This window comes from Barbatula barbatula, assembly GCF_947034865.1.
Source record: "Barbatula barbatula genome assembly, chromosome: 24".
Lineage (NCBI taxonomy): Eukaryota > Metazoa > Chordata > Actinopteri > Cypriniformes > Nemacheilidae > Barbatula > Barbatula barbatula.
The window spans coordinates 759094-778224 of record NC_136787.1 but is presented as its reverse complement, the minus strand read 5'-3'; the positions used below and the strand labels follow the sequence as shown (position 1 = coordinate 778224).

Below are 19131 nucleotides of genomic sequence, written 5' to 3'. Positions count from 1 at the left end.
AGAGAGAGAGAGTGAGACAATGGCATTCTTTCATTGTGTATCATGTTCTTAAAAGCAGCGAAAATAAGATGTTAAATCCGTCCGTTATATAATGTCTAGAAACTACGCGAATGTACAAGAAACTATAACAATCAAAGTTTTGCGTAGTTTGTATAATCCCATGCATACTGCATTCTTACTAGGTGTAGTATGCTTGATAGCATTGAGAACACGCCCTCGGTTCTTCAGTCTCTGGGAGTTTTCTGTCAGTAGTTTGGCGCTTTTGTCTCTCCGCGCGCTCCACTTTCAATCCTGTCACGTTAACCGCTGTTTGAGTTTTGATGTCATCACGTTAACTGCCGTCTGAACTTTAACGGCGTCGAGATGCGATTAAACGTGCCGCGTGCGAGGTTTGCGTTCTGGACGTGAGATCTGCAGGTAAACAAAGACACTACTGGAGCTCGCGCAACGCGACGCTCGCGATGTAAACGCTGCTATCGGTCAGAAAACTTTGTTGGGTGTGCAGTCTGTCGCGACGCGTCACAGATGTGCTCGCGCACGCTGTTGTTTGATCCTGAATAAAGTCATTGAGTTGAGACACAATAGAGCTGTGAACACATAACTGTGCTTTTGTGATCGTGTCTGATGTGTTTATGTCTGTGAGGAAATGTATCTGCGCTTTATAAGCATCATACTGAACATTTTCCATTCATATCTGATGCGCCTCAGTAAAAGCATCGTGTCAAAGAACAACAGAGTTTATCCGTTGAAGAAGATGGACTGTGATGACTGAAATAGCTCTCCGGCCGGAGACTTTGAGATGATATATGTGTGATATCTGTACACAATCATCATATATATATATAAATGTGCTGTTAGCAGTCAGTGATGATGATGATGATGATGAAGTCTTGTTTTAATCCTCATTTTGACCAAACAGTTGAGACTCTGGTTTATTGTGACTGGTCAGCAGATGGCGCTGATGTGTGTGATCCTCACATTGAGACTGTGCATGGACTGGTTCTGCTCATCTCCTCACGGGTTACAGGGATTGAGTTCAAATGAGCGCTAGGATCATGAACCTTAAAGGGGAAGTTCGCCCAAACTTTGTGTGTTTTCTACTCCCCCAGTTAAACATGTTTCGACTGAAGAACTTCCGGCGTCTTCTGAGCACACAGGAAGATATTTAGGAGGCATCTGAGAGATTTCCAGACCTCTTCATAGACGTCATGGCCCAGAAAGTACTAAAGACATGGTTATAATTGGTCCATCCGCTCATAGTGGCTCAGCTGAATTTTTTTGAAGTGACAAGAATGATTTATGTGTGAAAAACAAAGCAAAATAGCGACTTTAATGGATATATTCTCCTCTGTCTTGTCACGAGAGCACTTCGTCTTCTTCTTGGACGAGAGCACTTCGACGCATGCTTATTAGGTTTGTGCGCTGAACGCCGCATGGGGCTTGACCCTATTGGACGCCGAGGCTCTGACTCGCAACACTGAAAAAAGCGCGCCAGGTCTGGACTGCAGTTGTTCAGATCATTTAACCCGAGTAATGACCAGTGTTGGCTGTATCTAGTTACTAAGTGATTGGTTACTGTAATTGAATTACTTTTCCCTTGAAAAAGTAAAGTAAGGGATTACTCTTATTTTTCCTGTAATTTTATTACAGTTAATTGATCTAAATACTGTGTAATATATTCAATAGTGGAAACGACGTTCAAATTATAAGTCTTGCTTTAAAGGGTGTGCTTTAGTGTTTCCTCACATTTGTATACTTTGGTCAGTTATTAAGAATAATTTATGTAGTTATTTATTATTTATTTGATTGAATTAAAAGAGCCGTTTCGCGTCTATACTTCTAATCCAGATTGATGTAGGATATAGGACGTAATAAGTAATTAAATACTTTTTGGAGAGAGTAATTTGTACCGTAATCTAATTACACTTTTGAATATGTCATTAGTAACTAGTAATTAGTTACTTTCTTATTAGACTGATGGAGATCTCTCTTGTGTCATACAGCAGTGATGCAGGGCTGAAGGACGCGCTGACGGACTGGGACTCGGTCATGGATGGAGACGAATGTGTTAAAGACACAGATGTTCTCCACAACGGTAGTCGCAGCGACCAAGATGCCGCCCAGCGCCTAGCCAGACGTCTCTACCACCTGGAGGGCTTTCGTCGCTCAGATGTCGCCAAACATCTGGGCAAGAAGTGAGTTCATCATAACTGTCGTACACACCAACCGGACGAGACGTGATATGAGCACAAAGCAGGTTTACTTCATCAGTAGATGGAGAGCCACCTGTGCAATCCTGACCTGACAGAGCCATATCTGGAGGGAAGGGTGGCCAATGACACGTTTCATTACATGACGTCACACCCTCAAAGGAACAAAACATTTTACATTAATAGTTGATTTATATCTTTCATAATCATTCTAATAGGGTTTGTTTTCGTGAAGAGACCCACCAGCTTTAGTTCTCTTGAACTGTCTTGTTCCAGATGAGAGGAGGAAATCTCCACCTAATATTCACACCTGATTTCATGTAGGGAAATCCTAAAAGATGAAAACTCAGCATATTTCTGGTTTCATGCAGAGGTTCCTTTGGCTCTGATCTGTTTCTGACCTGAGGTCAGCTGCTTAACCCCCTAAAGAACTCGCACACTCAGGTTTAAACATGTCATGGAGAAATTTCTCATGTGCTGGGGGATCCTGGGATTCGCTGTTGAAAGTGTAGATAGAGAGGAATGAGAAGCACTCATGGCCGATTCTTTTCTGTTGGGCTTGAGAAATATGCACACACAATAAGATTTATTTGCACAGTAAACAGATTCGTATCTTAAGACAGAAACTGAAGTAATCATAAGTGCGTTTTTAGTCGGCCATGATTAAACACAAAACAAGAAGTTAAGGGTCCAAAGAGAGGCAGTGCTCTTACTAAAGATTTTTACGGACATGTGACGTTTTCCAGCGTGGTTTGTGGTTGACGAAATATAACTATATATGAGGAGTTCAAATGGAAAAGCCTTTGCAGACTGACATTTTTCCTCTCAAATGATTATTTTTACCAAACTTTGATGTTTATTTTAAGTGGTTTCACTTTACTGGCAAAGAGGATGCATTCATTGCCATTAAATTAAAATCACTGAAACTAAACATTAGGAGCCTGATAAAACACTCATTTTAGAAGAACGGCTCTCAAACGGCACCTAGAGGCTTTTGCATCTGAACAATTCATATATAGCTGCAAGAAGCAATCATATGGGTTGAAGTGCTTTATGACCTTTAAGACATAATTATTGTTGCAGCCTCAGCTGACCTTAATGCAGGATCAACTCCATAACAAATCCACAATGGAGGATATGCTAGATGCACAGATGTAGTTACAGAACAATACTTCAAACGCAGAAAACATGTTTACACACACATGCAGATGTTATGAATGCAAATAGTTATATTTATGATGTTTCATAACTGTGAAAGCTGATACCTCAAATGAATTTGTAATCTTTGAATATTATAAGAATACGTTTATAATGTCTAAAAATGTATCCAAAGCAAGATTTTCAAAGAACTTGAGTTCTCAATTGAGTTTCCTCTGGTGCCCTCGATTCATCTTTTCAAACCTAAATTTAAGGATTGATGTGTTAATTGTTTTAAATTGTAAGTGTTGGTTTTCTATCAGACATTTTCCACTAAAGACACATTAACTCCATTAAGCATGCTTACTCATACACACACAAACAAAGGATTGTTTTCATGTCTTAGTTGAGACTTCGGTTGTTTTTAAACTGACCTAACTTTTTCTGATTTGAAAATGTACACATGCAGAAGTGACTTGGGCCCATATTTACAAAACATTATTAAAACATTATTAAAGAGATCTAAATATCAGAAGTAGTTTTTAGTTAATAGTGTCCTCTTAAAACCTGTTGACAAAGCAGCTGAAATCAGATTTTACAAAGGAATATAAAGAAATCTTAAGTTGATAGAGGGTGGGCTTGTCGCTGTGGATGATTGTCAGCAAGCTTACCAACTATGACCACAGTGATTGGCTAATAGGGGATGGGTCTAGGGCTGGGTATTGAATGTTCCAATTGGATTCCCAAGCTCTCAATTTGATTCTCGATTCAATTTAATGCATGACAGATAAAAATCATATATATACAGTGAGTACGGAAAGTTTTCAGACTTTGCTATATTGCAGCCATTTGCTAAAATCATTTAAGTTCCTTTTTTTTCTCATTAATGTACACACAGCACCCCATATTGACAGAAAAACACAGAATTGTTGACATTTTTGCAGATTTATTAAAAATAAAAACTGAAATATCACATGGTCCTTAGTATTCAGACCCTTATCAGGATCTGAAAAGCTGAAACTGTATGATCCTTGTCTGATTGTTTGGTTAGTGTTTGTCATGTAATAATAAATCCTCTAATTGTGTTCACAGCAATGACTTCAGTAAGATGGTGGCAGAAGAGTACCTCACATTCTTCGAGTTTACAGGCATGACATTGGACCAATCTCTCAGGTATAAATTCTGTATTATTTGTGTATTTGAATGATTTTATTGCTAAAGTCATGTCTTAATCTGTGCTCTGTTATTAGGTGTTTATATATATATATATATATGCCACCGTTTGCATACTGTTCTGCACTGTTTGCCTGGCCGGGGGGGCTGCTAGAATTTGATCGTCTTATTTCATTAACACTGCATATAGGAATTTATTGTGTGTCTGATATTTGACCTGTGTTTTGACTTCCATAACCTTTTATGTTTTACTTATAGTCAATGTTTTCTTGTACAGCTGCTTTGTAACAATGAAAATTTTAAAAAGCGCTACATAAATAAAGCTGACTTATATGCCAATTTATTTCTAATAAACATACACAATTTTGTGTAAGGAATTATTTTAATTTTACATCATGTAATTAGAGTTTGTCTGTAGTCTGTTGATTTTGATGTGTTTTTTCTACAGACTCGTAATGAGCCACAAACAAGCCAAGCTCTTGATAGCATGTCACATGATGGTTTTGTTATATTGATGTTTTCATTACTCTGGTGCAGATGTTTTCTGAGAGCGTTCTCATTGATGGGTGAATCTCAGGAGAGGGAGCGGGTGTTAATTCATTTCTCTAACCGCTACTATCAGTGTAACCCTACCATCATCACCACACAAGGTACCATTACACTTCAGCACAACATTTCTATTTCACTAATAACTAAATCAATAGTCTCCTCTTTTTCATCAGAGTAGAGCTGCACACTTAATGGTTAAAAGATCGCGATCTCTATTCAAACACCACACAATCTCATTGTGCATCATCATCATTGAGTATGAAACGATGTCACAAACAATCGTCAAATGATCACAGAAGTACTGGATTAAAACAGAGCGTTGCCAACTCACACGCATGAGATGCGCATTTAAAAGTTCTCAGGCTGCCCAAATAATCTCACATCAAAGTACAAATCCACATAAAGTAAATGCAGCCTGACAACAAAACTGCTGTTATGATTGTCTTTCAGGGTTGTGTTACATTCTTCTGATTATGCTTCACATTTTAACTGGATATCTTTGAAACTAAACTAACGATTGCAGTTTGTAGCACAAGGGCGTGCTTATATCTGTCATTACTGTAAAAACACATCATGAGAGTGTGTCGCGAGAAACTGCGCTATAAGAGCTAGCATACAGCTGGCCGTGGGACAAGCGGAAGTACACCTCCCCCGCCCAGTGATCCACAGGTCCTGTGCAAGGTCAGGGAAGAGGAGCATCAAGTGCTACTAGTTGCGCCATACTGGCCCAACCAGACTTGGTTCTCAGAGCTAATGCTCTCGACGACAGCTCCTCCCTGGCCGATTACCCTGACGAAGGACCTTATTTCACAGGGGAGGGGCATGTTGTGGCATCCGGGACCAGACCTCTTGAACCTCCATGACTGGCTCCTGGATGGTTGAGACCATCACTCAGGCTAGGGCCACTGTACGCCTTTAAGTGGCCCCTCTTCTCGTCCTGGTGCACTTCTCGGAGAGAAGACCCGCAGAGTTGCTCGATCGGGAGCGTGTTGTTTTCGAGCCCCAGGGAGACAGCATTCCTTGTCATCTCTCGATGAATAGACCTCTCCTGGTGGCGCTCGCTTCCATCAAGTGGGTAGGGGACCTACAAGCATTCCCCGTGTCCACGGATTGCCTAGAGTTTGCACTCTCACATTTTCCCGGCTACATGCTCAAAGTTCCCACCACTCCCATTCGGGACCAGGTGGTGAACCTGCAGGTGCTCCCATCCAGGGGGGAAGACCAAACCCCATCCACGTTGTGTCCAGTACGCGCGCTGCACCTCTACTTGGACGGCACGCAAAGCTTCAGGAGCTCTGAGCAGCTCTTTGTCTGTTTTGGAGGTGAGCAAAAGGGGACGGCTATCTCCAAACAGAGGATGGCGCACTTGATCGTGGACGCTGTGAGCACGGCTTACTGGTCCCAAGATCGCACGTGCCCGCTCTCAGTGAGGCAGTTTTACTTTTAGTCGTCATTCAGAATCGTAAAATTCTTTCAATCTCTATTTTAAACAAAAGAATCGTGATACTCAATTACTCCAGAATGCAGCTCTTCATCAGAGTCATGAACTCTTTCAAATTAAATCTTTAAAGAAGTTTTGTTGGCACATGTACTATCAGAATATCATATATTCCTCATAGCAACCATCTTAGTAACAGCTGACCAGTAAATGGGTAAAGAGCGATAAAGTCTCTCTGTTGCTAAGACTGTTGCTATGGCAGTGATATTAGACTTTGGCCTGATGCAGAGATGAATGCGTGTGGGATGTCAAAAGCATTCATATGTGTGACCGCCTGTGCGTTTGTTTTTCAGATGGAGTTCATTGCCTTACGTGTGCCCTAATGCTGCTCAACACTGACCTTCATGGCCCTGTAAGTGACCTCTGACCATCCACTAGACATTTAACATAACTGTGTCTTACACGCTTCCCCTGAACACAGGAACACAACCACTGTCTGAGCTTATCACTGCCCATTTTCAACTGATTTAAACAAACAGCACATGTTCAAACCTGACAGTGAACAAAGGAAATATATTTTGCAAAGAGCAAATTAACCTTATTTTCTGGACGATTAAATTAACATTTATATTCATTTGTAAACACGTTTATTCTGTATACTGTAGTGTAAAACAATAACGATACCACTCCTGCTCATTGACACAAATCATCTGCCAGGACAAATCACAAAGACATAAAGATTCAATGTCTGTTCAGGACATGTTTCTGTGTAAATGATGATGTGACTGTGGGATGATTGTTGGTCCTTTGAGTATGTGATCCTCTGGGAGGCTTATCCAAGCCGACAGAAAGACCACAGTAACCCAGATCACCTCACATTACAACAGCGCTGTGTTTCATCCTGCAAACTAATGTTACAGCTGGCATTAAACCAACAAAACTACAGGATCATAATCACATCTCTGATCTAAATAGCAATAATAATGCTCATTAAATGAGCTAATAATTAGCATGAAAGGAAGAATATATAAGATGATAGGCTGTGGTCATATGTTGATGATGATCTGGGTGGATGAGAGGACACGTTTTGTCTTCGTTTAGGATTCTGAACGGGTGTCAAACCTAAGTGGAGCATAATTGTCATTGTTGGGTAATATTTTGATGAACCTCGTTTGGAAATGAGTTCCTGTGAAGATGAATGTTCAAGGTTTAGTGTACTTAAATGTGTCTATATATAACCTACATGTCCACAGGAGAGAAAGCCAAGTCTGAATATGTGCTTCAGATCCGTGCCGTCAGTAGGACTCAAACCGCCCTCTTTAAGTGAAAAGTGAGGTGCATTCTGGGATGTCTAAGAATAGCTCAACTCGCCAGTCTCCATGGAGTTGAATCATGTATCTTGGACTTACGTCCATTGGAGCACATGTGCCGTGGAGACGTGGATGTTGTCTGCCCACGCCGCAGCACTTCTCTAGACGCTTTCTTTTCCAACATTGTTTAGTTGCTTATGATGGGGGTGAACACAGCTGAAAGTTACACAGCCGCCGATCTTTTCACAAATATATGCCAGACACCCACACACACACACAAATCACTGGCTGCTCTCAGAGAGACGAGCATTATGCATATCACACGGGTTATAGAGACTCACATAATCACTTCTGCCTCATGTTTAGCTCCCCATCACAGGAAAAGACATTACATTCTGCGATGAGGGCGTTACGGTTTTTCTTCTTTGAATACTTGAGAAAAATATGTGAGGGTGCTTAAAGGAGTAGTTCACTGAAAAATGTATATTCCTGTCATCATTTACACAACCTCAAACCCATAATCAGACTTTCTGCCTTCTGCAGAAGACAAAATGCAGTGAAAGTCAATGAGGATCATCATTAATGGGCAAATTCCAGCTTTATGGATGTAACAAATGAACACTCAGAGAATGTGTTTGTTACCAAAAGACTGAACCATCAGTTTATATTTCACTAAACTCTTGTTGATAGTTTAAACATCAGAAAAACATTGGTCAGGGTGTCTGCAGGGTCTTAAAAGTATTAAAAGTTGATCAATCAATTTAGAGAAAATAAAGGGCCTTAAAAAGTCTTAAAATACTATTTTCCAAGGTATCAAGTTGTGTATCCTCTTCTCATAGTTGTCCGAAGAGGTCACGCAAGTTTTAGTGCGAATAGTTGAACGATAAGGAGTTAAATCCATGGCTGAGGTCGTCTCTGGGAATAACTGTGATGTATATTGCTCTGTGCGTGCAGGGCGGCCGCAGGTCCTTCTGAAGTCTTAAATTAAGTTTTACTAATATAAGGCCATTAAAAGTCTTAAAAAGTATTCAATTCACATTCTGCGGGTCTCACACAGGAGGTAAACTGTGCCGGTTGTCAGAGATATTTTAACCTGTGGATGAGCACTGATGTGGTGGAATCACACAGGCACAGAGGGAAGCAATGAGCACGTGAAAGGCCTCCAGCAGATTACAAGGCTTCTTTTCCACTGTTTATTTTGTAAGCAATGGATAATGTACAGATGCTTGATATTGCAGAGTAAAACCCGACAGGAGCCTGATGTGAATCGGCTGGATTTACATATCCTCCATATTAAACCGCTAACGTTACTTTTCTTATGACCATATTATTGGACGCAAAATATTGATTTTAAAAACCTATGCAAGGAAAATGAGATTTAATCTAGGAGGAGGCGTTTGGGCGAGTTGCGATGACTGCAGCGAGCAAATGCCACCCTGGGGTTTAGTACGCTATGCCGGTCGTGCTGTCCGGGCCAGTATGCTGGCTCTGCACAAGAGGCTGTAGCCTCATCAGTGCAAGCAGGACAGCTAGCAACTTCAGGCAGTGATATGCCAACGCAGGTGGGGGCCCGTCCAGCGACCCGACACTGCGCACCCGCACCCCGTAGGGAGGCGTCTGTCGTTACCACGACCGGCCTCAAGACCTGTAGCGGTCCCATGTGCATCAACACGAGGGGGACAGGCCACCGCCTAGGACACCATGCCCAGGAGCCTCTGAAACTGATTTCAGGGGACCGCTGGCTGCTGCCTGAAAGTTCAAGCTGCTCAGCACTGACTGTGCGTGCTCGAGAGCGAGCACGCCGTCATGGAGACAGTGTCAAGTTCCCCACCAGGAAAAGGGGAGCTCCGCGCCAGGGAGAGCTGTTCTTTTTCCCGGCTGACCCGTTACTGACATGCCAGCCCATCGACAGTGCCGAGGGAGACTGGATATGAGAGTATGCGGTCAGTTGTCATGAACCACTCCTGGCGTCTGACAAACACCAGAACACACTTCTGCGCCTCCTGAACTGCACCCTTGCAAGGTGCTGCTCAAGGTATGCAGCGACTCCTGGTTTTGGGGATGATGAAGTGCGGCTGTAGAAGCCACTGGACATCTCGGCCGAGGGGACGGTTCAATCGCCTTCGCCAGAGGGGTGGCAGCCCCGGCCTGGAGCACGGGAACATCCCTGCCTCTGCTGAGGTAAGAGGATGCACCAAGCCCGGCGGAGGTCTGGCGAAGTGGATCAAATGCCGAGACGGACCGCACTCCCAGCCACCGTGATGGTTTGAAACCTGAGGAAGGGAGCTTCAGGGAATCGCCTGAGTCTGATGCAGGTCACGCTCCGATGTTGCAGGGACACCTCACCTCCACGGCTCGTGTCCGAGCACGTGGCTGAGGAATAAGACGGCTTAGGACCATCTTCGGGGAACTGCTAAACAAGCGAGACGGGGCGCGAGCGGTCCGCGAGCAGGCCGGCTGACGGATTAACGCTCACGATAATCCCCACATCACCCTCCTTGCTCGCCGTCGCCGGCAGGGCCGTAGCCGCTGCAGTCACAGAACGGGAAGCAGACGAGGTGGTGGCTGGATCTTGAGAGAACACAGCTACCGTGACGCAACGTCTGAATAGCCATCCGCCCGCAGTGCGGGCAGGACGAATCCACGAGGCTGCCACAGTGGTCGGACCCCCGAACACCTGCGGCAACCACTGTGTCCGTCCCCATCCTCGATGAGTGTACCGCACCCAAGAGATCAGCGGGCAATGCCACGCTGAGGAAATTGCTCTTTTAGAAAAACACCTGTGGAACTGCCAGGACGCCCAGGGGAATCTCCGCTGCACCGCGTCGTAGAATTCGGCAATTCGTAGAATGTCATCAGATGTGAAGGCTCCGAAGAACAAAAGGTGAATGAATGAGCACGCCGGCTCCCCTTTTATATCCGGATATCCGGGGGCGGAGCCCGGCATGCAAATTTCATTCGCCAATTTCATTGGCCTTTTCAAAATAGTCAGAAGATGATAGGTTCTCAGGGGCGAACCCCATCTGTCGGTTCGACACAACGTCGAGAGACCAACAGAAAGGGAACCAGGCTCATATTTCATCATCTGTGACCCATCTGAAGTGTTTTCTTTTGTGATTTGCTGTTTTCTACATAATGTATGTAATGTAAAGAACAGAACATTGTGTTAAAATATAACCTTGATATCTTTGACACGGCCTTACTCCGTCAATATTAAAGACTGAAATCAAATGTGATTCTCTTTATCTCATAATCAGATTCAGAGACTTTAGCCTGCTTTTTAGCTGGTTTCTCTTTCTAAAGTGTCGCCAATGTAACCGGTTAAAACATGAAGTTCCATGATTCCTGTAGTCTGACAAGTTTTCTGTTTTAAAAAAGGGTGAAAAACATGCGTTATGGATGTGACAAAAAAGGACACCATTTTTGGGAGACGACAAACGTTGTCGTATTTCTGTAAATTAAAATGCACAGACCTGAAGCAATAATAACCACCAAATGGAGAAGGGATGCCTCTTCATATAGAACATAAAATACTTCATTTTCATGTGTCCATTTATGAGGAATACATACCGTTATTGATGTGACAATCCTGAAAATGGCACTTACCTGATTATGAAAATATCAAACAAATGCTTTAAAAGCTTAAAAAAAGACATGACATGGGTATTTGAACCAGCAAATGTTGATATTTGTGCTGTTAGTGTAGTAAAATCTGTATTTTCCATGGAAAGGTTGACATTTTCAAATGTCTTTGAGTCGTAATGAACATAAGAAAAGTGTTCATTCTCTTTATGCCGAGACATCTAAAGACTGCAGTAACACATCAACACATTTGTGTTTTATTCCTTGGCAACTCATTACTCATGGTTTGATTTATTCTAACTGCAAAGGAAGGTTTTATAACGTTATCTTTGTGACCCGTGTCAAATGAGAATCCCTTCATCTTGTGCTGAAGTGACGGATGAGACGGGCTTCAGATGAAATGCAGTGGAGGGTGTTGTGTAGATGTGTGTGTTTGTGTCTCTCTTCTGTATCTCGTGCCAGTCTGAACATTTGTCAGTGCCGTCCACCTACAAATTCGGCTGGTGTTGGCAAAAAGAGTGAAGTCTGTGGAACAAACAACGGCTGCTCTTTATTTCAGACGGCTTCATGTTCAGCTGACGTTATGTGATCAGTCAGTTATGTGCTTTAGTTGAAATCATCTGTCAAATATATCTCACATCACACAGTTCATTATGAAATGCATTGATATAGATACAGAGCAGGTTATTGACATGCTGTAATATTCAACATTCTGATTCACACATGTGATGTGCTGTGATTCACATGTCTGAGCGTGAAATGAAAACATTGAATAAGAACAGCAAAATCATTGTACGTCATTGTAGTTTCTTTACGTTTTTATATGACGGTGATATTCAGAAAATATCCTGTCTTTGGATAATACAGAGTTTACTTGTGGCTCATTCTCACATATTGCATATAGATTTTGGTTATAAAACATATAATTCGATAATACAAACAGAATCATAATAAACATATATTGTGTTCTCAGACAAAAATAGATTTATCATAGGAATGAATTAATGTGTTTTATTGCTCATAACCGTAATGTGGCCTGAGTGCATTATATGCAATGTATATGTTTAAACAGAGTAAAATTACAATATTGTGAAAAAAACAATTGGATGTTCTCAAATGACAAAGAATGACCAAAATCATGTACTGTATAAAAAAAGAAATAAAAGTGTCCATCCTCTAGCAGTACCTTTCAAACAGATGACTTTATATTTTTCTAATTCAAAACGTCATATTCTCTTGTCACGATGTGTACACATCTTTTTGAAACGGGTAGTTTTCCACTTATAATGAAATTTGACATTTAAAATCATCTATTAAAATATATTCCATTGATGTCTTTTTATGTACGATTAATAAAAACTTACTTATTGGCTTCAATCTTTTTAAACATGCTACGGTATTGTCAGTGTTATATGCTTACGGTCATGAGAATTTGGAAAAAAAAGTTCGGTATAGACGAACAAATTTCTTATCGCAGGAATCGAATCGCGTTTGCTTAGGATGCGGTGTTAGACATTCTTCCGTTTGCTGGAAGCATTATACATGTCAGCCTTCAGTAATCCCAGAAGCGCAGGATAAAGACTACACATGCTTTCTTTGAAGTATGTTGATAATGTTAAAACAGAGATATTGTCAGAGACAGAGCAGCTGTAGCAGTGCATGCTGGGATGTTATAAGAGATGGCCTCCTCTGCTGCTGTCAGGTCACTGTGAGCTCACATGGTTAAATTAAAGTGATGCATTGCCGTCCTGTCCCATTAACCGGCTAATAAATGTTTCTCATCCCCCGCAGAATATTGGAAAGAAGATGACCTGCCAGGAGTTCATCAATAACCTGGACGGGCTCAACGGAGGACAAGATTTCCCCAGAGAACTGCTGAAGGTAAGACTTAAATCTCCCAGCATTCCTGTCCAGTGTCTTATTTGTTTAACACAGAAGAGAGCACAGATGATCAGTTGATCTGAACGGATCATTCAACGTCACGCTGAAGTTCAGCACAAAAGCGCTCTTGCCCTGCATGCATTAGTAATGCTGCTGTCACTGGAGACAGACTCACGGTTCCCAAACTTCAGACCTACATTAGTCTACTACTTCACCTCTGACATATCCACCCAAAATCATTTTCTCACCTTCATATCATTACTTCAGTTGAACACAAATGAATAATTTTACATTCAAAAGTCATGTTCATCTTTATAAATGAGTGAAGTGTTTTAATGTCTTCTGAAGCCAAAATCATTCATATTTTCAGCTTATCTAGCAGTCGGTGCATATTGAGAATGTCAAGTCTCATTGTTTCTTACACGCTCTGTTAATGACAGAGAATATTGGGTTAACGTGACCTCTGCCACTATGCATTAACAGCATAATTATATTTCCACTTGTTCAATGACTTCACAACATTGTGCTTGTTTCATGCCATTCTGTCATCTCCCTGGTCCGCCTGCTGTGCTGTCCCATGATATCTCTGAGACGTCCGGCTTTGGCACAGTCACGCAGCCGGGCTTATTAAGCCACAGGTCAAAACCGCCCCGTATGGACACTATGAGTTAGATCAGTGGATGTGAATAATGAAATCCCCCTCAGCGGATGGCTTTAATAAAAGCACTACACCTGACACTGACAGGACATGGAGTGCATGCGTGAGATTTATTATATTATATGGCCGCTCGCACAGCGGGTATTGTGACCGTCCTCAGTCAAACTGGCAAAAAGTGGACGACTGCTTTTATATGAAAACATTGACTGCAGAACACAAGGACAGCATTAGTTTCCCCTTGAATATCATGTACCAAGCCTACTTCACACTAGGGGTGACCCCGAACAGTCGAAGATTCGATGCTTTGAATCGAAAAAACAGTCGAATCTTCGAAGAGGTGTAATGCGATGGGGATCATGCCATATTGGTTATATGGCCAGTGGCGTAGCAGACGGGCAATTTATGATGTAAAGAAATGGGACACTTTTAGGGTAGGGCGCATGTGAGCGCGAGGTCTGTTTATGACCCAGTGCAGGATCACATCTCTCCGCGTCTTCGGTGCTGGGAGACCAGTAACGAGAAGCAGCTCGTTCTGCAAGCACCCGCAGATAACTCGCAAATGAACACCGTACACCGTTTCCAAACATCTGTCTGTATGTTTGAGCATTTAAATATGAATTAACACTTTGTCTGTAAATGCACATAGTTAGTTTTTTAGACTGAATCAAAAATAATAATAAAGTAATATAACCAAAATCAATGCATATGACAAGCACGGCGCAGACTTTCTTGAATTGAAAGCAAGCGAGCGTGTCAGGAGGACCGAGAAAAAGGTGAAAGGCACTTTTTAACTGTTTAAATGATAAAATGCTTTATTGCATTCCTCCTTTACATGTGGTAAAAGTAACTGCATTGGTAGTTCATTGGTAATTAACTTGTTGTATTTCCGTTTGTAAAATAGTTTTGAGGCGAGATCTGTTCAGCATATGTACCTGATGTTTAAGGAAAATGTCCAATTTATTTAACGCATTGTGACTTGATACTGGCTTATTTCGTTTCATTTCTTATTTTTATTTATTTTAAAGTTCTATTTTGTTCTAAACCAATCCTGTAAATTAATGTGTGATTGTTTTGTTGTGCATCAATGTTGTACTCAGACAAACAATATGCTTTTGTTCCCGACAGAAAGACAGAACTGTATTTGAACTGTGAGCAGTGTACAGCTAAAGGAAATGATTTATGATTCATCTGCTGTAATATATCAGCCTACACTTTATTATCTGCCGGTACTGATAACATTACAATGACTATTAATCAGCCGATACCGATATGTGCATCCCTAATTTCTACTTCACTCTTCACATACAGCCTCATTTCACCTTGACAATCCTTTCACACACACTCATATCCTTCAACATTTAGTCTGTAAAACTGACCTATTATGTCAGCTAAAGCTAACGTGTAAGATAAAATGTGGATAAATACACAGCAGAATAAATACTCTAAAGCAGAATTGACACCCAAAATGAGCAGATGAGAAGACTGTTGTGACGTCGTGTGTCATGATGACCTAGGTGACCCTGTCCTCATTTCTCAGACAGTTTTAAACACTCATTTATCCAATGCTCTGTGTGATCTGGTTACACATTGGGACTCGATGGCTGTTCATCTCGTATCATTGACCGTCTTATGTTTTCTTCTATTCATGTTGCTGTGTTTCACCATTATTGGTCAAAATATATTGTATGAACACAAAACCACTGAGACAGTTCTCAAAATATCTTCTGTTGTGTTCCGCTGGAGGAAGACTCATGTACAGGTTTACAAACACATGAGAGTAAATGTGGATTACCTGTCCTTTTAAAAACTCCTGTCTTATATGAAACAGGTTCAGACTACACAACATGTTTGTGCTAATATGATATTACTGTGTCACATGATGTGATTTTGACTTCTGATTTCATGTGAGATAATAAACTAGAGACATGTCTTCAGACCACACGTTACTCCTGACCGATCATTTTTACTGACACATCAGTTCATCATAAATAATAACCTGTCCGTGTCAGTACAACAATAGTGCTATTCATATTTATATCCAGATAGCATTCAGGAGGATATCTTAAATAGCTCAATAGACATGTCGAAGCAGCACTCTGTGGCCAGATACGATTTGTGTAGTGTTTCATCTTCAACTTGAAATCAAAATAATTGTTGTGCTACACTTACATAACTACGTTTAGCAGATAACTGTATTTTATTTGTTAAATTACAAGATGTAAACTTTAGCGTTGCTAGCGGACCAAGCTAACTCTTCAACTGTCAGAAATGCAAAAGTTGTTTTTTCAACTAGGCAGTGATACGGCAGATTTTTCTTCACAGTGATTTGATGTGCCTGCAATAACACTACCATGCATTTTCACCACCGGCACAAGCCTAGTTCAATTCAATTCAATTTTATTCATATAGCACTTTTCACAATTTACATTGTTCCAAAGCAGCTTTACAGGGGAAAAACGAAACAAAAGAAAAAAAGGGTTCCAGAGTTTAGGTGCTACGTATGAGATGTGTGATGTCATCAAGAATGTGGAACTACTCAACAGAGATCATATAGACAACGACTTTAGATTTTCCCTGGAGAAGGATTGTGTAGCTTCATGATCATTCCAGGACTCTCTGGACAGCTGAAACACAACTGAACATCGGTTATCATCCAATATGATGCACTGCAGATCAAATGCTTTCCCTTACAGACTACTTCACTGGCCAATGTTAAACATACTGTGCCAAATCAGTTTTGCATTATAGTTTTTTATATTAACGTCTGATGTTTGCATTTGCTGCATTCAGTCTGGACACTTTTGTGATTGTGTGTTAATATGTACAGTAAACATCTGACCAGCTGATGGCATATCACAGTTGACTGTTAGAATGTTCAATCTGTTGAAGCTTTTACATTCACATTTATTCATTTGGCAGACGCTTTTATCCAAAGCGACTTACAAGTAGTTTTATACAGTGACACATTACTGCAGATCAATCAGGGTAAGGTGTCTTGCTCAAGGGCACTTCAGTCATGACCTGCTGGCACTGAGATTAGAACCTGCAACCTTCTGATCACAAGACCAACGCTCTAACCATTAGGCCACAGCTGACAGAAATGCAAAAGTTGTTTTTTCAACTGGGCAGTGATACGGCAGATTTTTCTTCACAGTGATTTGATGTGCCTGCAATAACACTACCATGCATTTTCACCACCGGCACAAGCCTAGTTCAATTAAATTTTGCAATGATATCTTTTGGCCTGAAGATATCACTGCCATCCAGTAATGACACATCCCACCTCTTTATACACACGCACAATGCTTCTGATGTTTGCCAAGTTCTTGACTGAAGACGTGTGAGGTTATAACACAGCATCTTTAACCGATTGACAGATTCTCTTCTTTGGATTCGTGCGGCAGCGGGGTTATAAATGCTCTGAGCATACTCTGAGGATTAATAACAGTGTTGGACAATGACAGGTGGCTCTCTTTAGAAAAGTGCTGCTGTACACATGCAGAGAGGAATTATTGCAGCTTATATCTTCGGTGGACTTTAGGTTTTATGCTTTATAATGGTTGACTCCAAACAAGTCACCTGTTAAAGTGAACAGTCATCATTTATTTATCTATGCGTCCTTTCAAAGCTGTATGACTTTCTTCTGCAGAACACAAAAGAAGATATTTTGAAGAATGTTGGTAATCAAACATAACTGAACTCCATTGAACACAAATCCAAATGTGATCTATCCCTCTAAAGTGATACGTCACCCAAAAGTAAATGCTGTAAAATCTTTAATCACACTATTTCACAAACATGTGTGAGTCTTCCACAATACACAAAATCATTGAGTCTGAAGAATGTTATGAACCCATTCCCACAATGCACCGTGGGATGACTGGGTGAACCCTCCCTTTAACTGATATCACACAATCCAGTTTTATTTGGCAGCCATCTTGAGCTCTTCCCTCGGCTCCAGTGAATGACTCCACAGGTATATTCAGCAGTTTCCTAAGAGAAGAGACTCTGAGGATAGACACAGAGAGATCTGTGTTCATTGGTCACACTGCGGCTGTTGGGTCCATATATCAGTGTAAGGTGTGTGTGGATGCACTTGATGTCGCTCAGTCAACGTTGATTTATTTGAAGCGTAGCAGCAGACCGCGTTTCATCCTACATACACATGCAGTTTGTGTGTTTTATTGTGAAGCGATGAGGTGTCCTCTTTATTTTATTCAGCGTTGTCTTTTACATGTGCATGACATTGAGGTGTTGTTGGTATTTCTATCGTTTTTACAGATTCTGTCAGTGTGTGCTATCAAGGACACGGACAAAGTTTCAGGCCCGTTAAGCTGTAGGTAACATTGAGCTGGACTGTTTTAAGGAGGGTGTAAAACAGGATGAGTTTAATGGGGAGCGGGCAGATGAACAGACACTATAAAGCAGGGGTGTCAAACATACGGCCTGTGGGCCGTATCCGGCCCGATAAGGCGTCCAATACGGCCCGAGGGAAGATTTGAAAAATAATACAAATATGAAATAAAAGTTTATTATTATTTTAATTAATTTAAAGTTTATTAATACAATCAGGTTTTCGCTGCCATATTATGTTTTGTTTTATTAAATTTTTTATTTTATCATTGATCATTTAATTGGGCTTCTGCCGGAACCCCTAAGCATGCGCATTCTAAAGCGCCGCCTACATTTCGAAAACAAAGTCGGCTAAGTTGTGCGGCAAGGACTAGTGATTTTAAAATGTCCAAATAAAGAAACTGACGGAAGAAGACGTATTTCTTCTGTGAGTTCAACGGTAGGCCGGTATGTTTAATCTGCTCACAAGCCGTGGCTGTGCAAAACGAGTACAATATTAAACGGCACACACGCAGAGAAATATGATAAATACACTGGACAACTTCGAAAAGTCAATAATTTAACTTTAGCCTCGGAAAAAAGCAGTCAATGATCACAAAAACAACAGGGACTGATGAAGCTGTAACGCTATTTGATTGCCAACGAAATCGCAGCGGGATCAAAGCCGTTTTCAAAGGGAGAATTCATCAAGAATCGGTAATGAACATTAACAAGTCCAACCTGCGCTCTCGACTCACAAACAGACAGATAAATGACATCATGAGATTGATGTGGTTGAAGAAAAGAGATGTCAGGAATTAAAATCATAATGCAGATGCGATCTAGATCTTTTGTTGTTAA

The 19131-nt window shown here is 41.2% G+C and overlaps 1 protein-coding gene across 5 annotated transcripts in view; it reads left to right on the top strand.

The window, feature by feature from the left end:
- The window catches only part of psd3l (pleckstrin and Sec7 domain containing 3, like), a 58963-nt gene that overhangs the window by 22971 nt on the left and 16861 nt on the right, over positions 1-19131 (top strand). For 3 of the 5 annotated variants that reach the window (XM_079448151.1, XM_079448152.1, XM_079448153.1), the window contains 5 exons: positions 2004-2195; positions 4440-4520; positions 5058-5170; positions 6861-6919; positions 13191-13280. In XM_079448151.1, the coding sequence (XP_079304277.1) occupies positions 2004-2195; positions 4440-4520; positions 5058-5170; positions 6861-6919; positions 13191-13280 (535 nt within the window). Of the gene's footprint in view, positions 1-126; positions 1496-2003; positions 2196-4439; positions 4521-5057; positions 5171-6860; positions 6920-13190; positions 13281-19131 lie in introns of those variants that run through there. The other 2 variants (XM_079448155.1, XM_079448154.1) reach the window with 2 other exon arrangements.